The 4728-nt window shown below is 40.0% G+C and overlaps 1 protein-coding gene across 1 annotated transcript in view; it reads right to left on the reverse strand.

Annotated features, from left to right (window-relative positions):
* Positions 1-4728, reverse strand: part of cnnm3 (cyclin and CBS domain divalent metal cation transport mediator 3) — a gene marked incomplete in the record, with an annotated part of 29839 nt that overhangs the window by 15720 nt on the left and 9391 nt on the right. The window contains 1 exon segment of the mRNA XM_014015096.1: positions 3745-3902. Coding sequence (XP_013870550.1) covers positions 3745-3902 — 158 coding nt within the window.

Here is a 4728-nt window from a genome sequence, read left to right on the forward strand (position 1 = left end):
TGGAACTGAAAATATGGATGGAGGACAACAGTTTAGCTTGTTTGTCGTGCTAGTTGGTGCTAGCGCAAAGGCTAACAGGCTAAGCTGAGGTTCTTCTTCCATGAAGCAGCTCTGTTGTCCTCCATCCACATTTTTAGTTGTAGACTGTCTTTTCTACCTTCTCCTCTCTGTCAACGCTCTCTGGTTTCATTTAAAAGAGTCGATCATCAGATATTGTCCAAGATTAACCTTCAGGGTGGATATAGCTCGCTCACACCGAGGACCTATCCATGTCATCATTTACCCAGAATGCTTTGTGTGTAAATAAAATGGCTCCATCCGTGTTAAAATGTACATTTTAAAATTTACTAAACTAAACAGTCTACAGTATTTTTATAGTCTTTATTTTACAGTTAAAATACATGTTTATTAAATAAAGTCTAATGTTACAACTAATCAGGAATCCCTTTAATAAAGCCATGTACAGTCAAGTGAAAAAAAAAAACAGGTCAGGAAAACCAGTTTCCTCAGGTCAGTAAACCGTATGCTTTGGTTTTGTAATAAGATGCTGTTGACAGTTACACCTTTAGAGAGCAGGACTGTGTTGAGCTGAGGGCAAAGATTTTAAATCAACACAACCTCAGCAGGTAAACAACACTTTTTGTTGCCAAAATTCTTCAATGACATCATTAGTTTATAAAATTTAAAAGAACTCTTAAGCTTGAGATTTAGCATTTTGTCGATGGTTCCTAAAGTTGGCAGTGACTGCTGGAGCCTATTTAACAACTAAAAATCGACCTGAAATTCAGAGTAAATACTGAATTTCCACTGCAGTCTCACTGAATTCTGAGTATTTGCATTTTGAACAGACGATTTTTGGAAAATCTTGATGAACTGTAAAATTGTCTAGTCTGTGTACAGTATTTTGTTGTCCATCTCCACCCACATCGTACCCACTTGGGCTCATTTTGGCTGAGACATTTCCTGTCAGAGGCAAGCTTTCATACAACTGCAGACAGGTTGGAGGATGCCTGTGACAAAATTGTGAACAGGCGTTAAGATTTTCCTTTTTGATAAATCCTATAGTTAGGCTTAGGTTTCCTGAGTTATCTCTAAATTCTGCTGATGGACAAACTGACCACAATTCCTCACTCTGCTGCTGTCTTTAGTCACTCTCCTCTACATGTTTGTTGTTGTGTCTTTTTCCTGTCCTCTCAAACCCAAACAGCCGAAGCAGATGGCTGCTCGTTCTGAGCCTGGTTCTCCTTGTTAAACTGTCACCAATGTGCAGGATGAGAAACTGCAACAAATGAAGATTCAACACAATATGCTGGCTTCTTAAAATTGGTAACTTCCACTAATTAGCTTTTAAAATGTATCTGAATATTTTTGTACAGAGGCCTGAGACGACTTTCATTGTGACAACATGGCACTGTAAATGAACTGAACTGAACAACTTTGGAGCATTTTGTTCAATGTTTTGCCTTCAAAGGAAGGTGAAGGTTGTGATTAAACAATCATGATCCTGAGGGTGAAATATGAATATGAAATAAAATAATAACAGGAGTATGAAATGGGTCTTTGAATGACCCTCTGGGACCAAGCTGACTTTATTTCATATTTTCTCACAGAATGATGTTCACAAGCTAATTTTTCTGTATATCATACAATAATCCTTTAAAATCCCTAGGCTTTAAGTTATTTTTTGTAAATGTAATTAAAACCTGATTAGGCCCTAATTGTTTAAGATTTCTCAGAATACATTCTCTCCAAAGTCATATAAAACATATTGTAACATTTTAGCACGTGTGCACAGACATCTTCTCAAAGAGCGAACAGTGACAAGAATTCACATTTAATCCAAATAAACCTCAGGCCTGCAGTGAAACAGTGAAGTCTCTGTTTGTGCTGCAGAAAAGACTATCTGTGTTGCCCTCAGCTCACTCAGCTGCAGAGAGAACTGAGTCAGCTGCAGAGAGAACTGTCAGCTGCAGAGAGAACTGAGTCAGCTGCAGAGAGAACTGAGTCAGCTGCAAAGAGAACTGAGTCACCACTCAGCTGCAGAGAGAACTGAGTCAGCTGCAGACAGAACTGAGTCAGCTGCAGAGAGAACTGACTCAGCTGCAAAGAGAACTGAGTCACCACTCAGCTGCAGAGAGAACTGAGTCACCACTCAGCTGCAGAGAGAACTGAGTCACCACTCAGCTGCAGAGAGAACTGAGTCAACTGCATGGAGAACTGTGTCAGCTGAAGAGAGAACTGAGTCAGCTACAAAGAGAATTGAGTCAGTTGAAGAGAGAATTGAGTCAGCTGCAGAGAGAACTGACTCAGCTGAAGAGAGAACTGAGTCACAACTCAGCTGCTGAGAGAACTGTGTCAGCTGAAGAGAGAAATGAGTCAGTTGAAGAGAGAATTGAGTCAGCTACAAAGAGAATTGAGTCAGCTACAAAGAGAACTGAGTCAGTTGCAGAAAGAACTGACTCAGCTGCAGAGAGAACTGAGTCAGTTGCAGAGAGAACTGACTTAACTGCAGAGAGAACTGAGTCAGCTGCAAAGAGAACTGACTCAGCTGCAGAGAGAACTGAGACAGCTGCAAAGAGAACTGACTCAGCTGCAGAGAGAACTGACTCAGCTGCAGAGAGAACTGACTTAACTGCAGAGAGAACTGAGTCAGCTGCAAAGAACTGACTCAGCTGCAGAGAGAACTGAGACAGCTGCAAAGAGAACTGACTCAGCTGCAAAGAGAACTGACTCAGCTGCAGAGAGAACTGAGTCAGCTGCAGAGAGAACTGACTCAGCTGCAGAGAGAACTGAGTCACCACTCAACTGCAGAGTAAAGTGAATCAGCGCTCAGCTGTGGAGAGAACTGGGTGAAGTAACTTTATGATAATTTTATCAAAATTCCCTTTATGGATCTTGAGATATTTTTTATGTATTAATTCATAAATGTTATTTTACCAGGCAAATCCCCTTGAAATCACAGATCTATGCACCACGGATGGACTGGGCCTAAAGGCAACCCAACATTCATCTTTTAAGTCAGAGTGAGAAAACCATAGCACCTGGATGAAACACACTAAAGCACTAGGAGAACAAGCAAACTTGAACACTGAATATAAAGTGATCACACTAAAGCTCTAGGAGAACAAGCAAACTTGAACACTGAATATAAAGTGATAGTGCTCTCTGGTTCAATAGTTGTACTGTACAAGTACAGTCACTTGGTTGGAAACATCCAACAAAAATGATTTCAAATAAATTCATGTCATGAAGCTTAATTGTGTCTTAAATCAGTAAAGTCTCCAGCTAGCAGGAGAGCAGCTCTGTGGCTAAACTAACAATTCATTACAACATGACTTTGTGTTTAAAAGCAGAAAGGTCGAACTATACAACACTTATTAATTTGAGTTGATAGGTCAAGTAAATCCAGAGTTATGATAAGAATATCTGACACATTTTTATTGTTTTAGTATCTGGTAGTGGAATAGCAAGGTTATCAATCGATATCCTAATTCAGGTATCGGATCAGACCAGATGTGAAAAAATGTGGATTGATAATACTTATGTTTAATTAGGAATAATTTGTGAACACGGACCATAGTCAGAATAAATAAACTCTGGCTGAGATACAATGACTGAATTGACATTAATAAGGGGGAAAACCTACAAACTCTACAGGTTGAAGACAAGAATGTGAAACTCTCAGAGCAACACGTCATGTTTGAGGACTTTGTGTTTCTCCTGGTAACTCAGGTGTGAGCGCACCTTTCTTGAACTCCTCCAGCATGGCATCCAGCTTGGTGTCATTGAAGACGAAGTGCAGTGGGTGGTTGTAGAACTTGGTGATGGTCGTCATGGGGGTGCAGTCCTCCGGGTCCACCAGGGCCAAGTCTTTCACATAAAGAATTTCCACAATGTTGGACCTGGCAGAACGCAAGCACCACAGATCAGCTGGATGTCATGTGAAGACTCATCAAAGTAGAGTTATCATGGGTAACCATGTTAACACGGTCAGGTCTGTACACCAGATAAAAGAAACACGAGCTCCTCTAAACAGACTCAACAGGTTCTCAGTTTGACAGTAATCATTCTGAAAAGTTTAAACATTTCATCAGTTTTTCTGGAGAAAACCAACTATTTTAGAATCATTGTACGATCCTCTCTGTGGTTCAAAAATGTCTGTACTATAACTTTTTTTACAACCATGTGAATTTAGATTTTAGGTGTAACAAAAAGTAAACAACTCCATGTTTATTTTTTTCACCTACAGCCAAATGGGCAAGGTGTATAATAAAATAAAAAATAAAATATCTCATTAACCACTGGACACATTATAATGAAACCAAACTTAAGCTCAGTTTTTGTAATACTGCCAGAGTTATAACTGTTTTTGAGATGGAATAGCTCTGAAAGCCATCATGAATCAAACGGCTTCTGATCTGGGAGCACAGATCATTTTCAACAACATGCAGAAGGAAGCTCACATGAATGGCAGGCCGTTTTAACATATAATCGGCTTCACCACACTTACGTTCCAGATATCTGAATCTGATTAATGACTAGTCATTTTAGTTATTTAAAAGCACAGTGTGTAGTATTTGTTGTTTTCAGCGACATCTAGTGGTTGAGTGGTTGAATCATCCTCCCTGGTCCTCCCCCCACCCCCACCCCCCGCTTCCAAATGCAAAGGAGTTGCTACGGTGTCTCTCAGGTGTCAAAAACCTTTGATAATTCCAACCGCGATGTCTA

The sequence above is a fragment of the Austrofundulus limnaeus genome, unplaced genomic scaffold (assembly GCF_001266775.1).
Source record: "Austrofundulus limnaeus strain Quisiro unplaced genomic scaffold, Austrofundulus_limnaeus-1.0 Scaffold123, whole genome shotgun sequence".
NCBI lineage: Eukaryota > Metazoa > Chordata > Actinopteri > Cyprinodontiformes > Rivulidae > Austrofundulus > Austrofundulus limnaeus.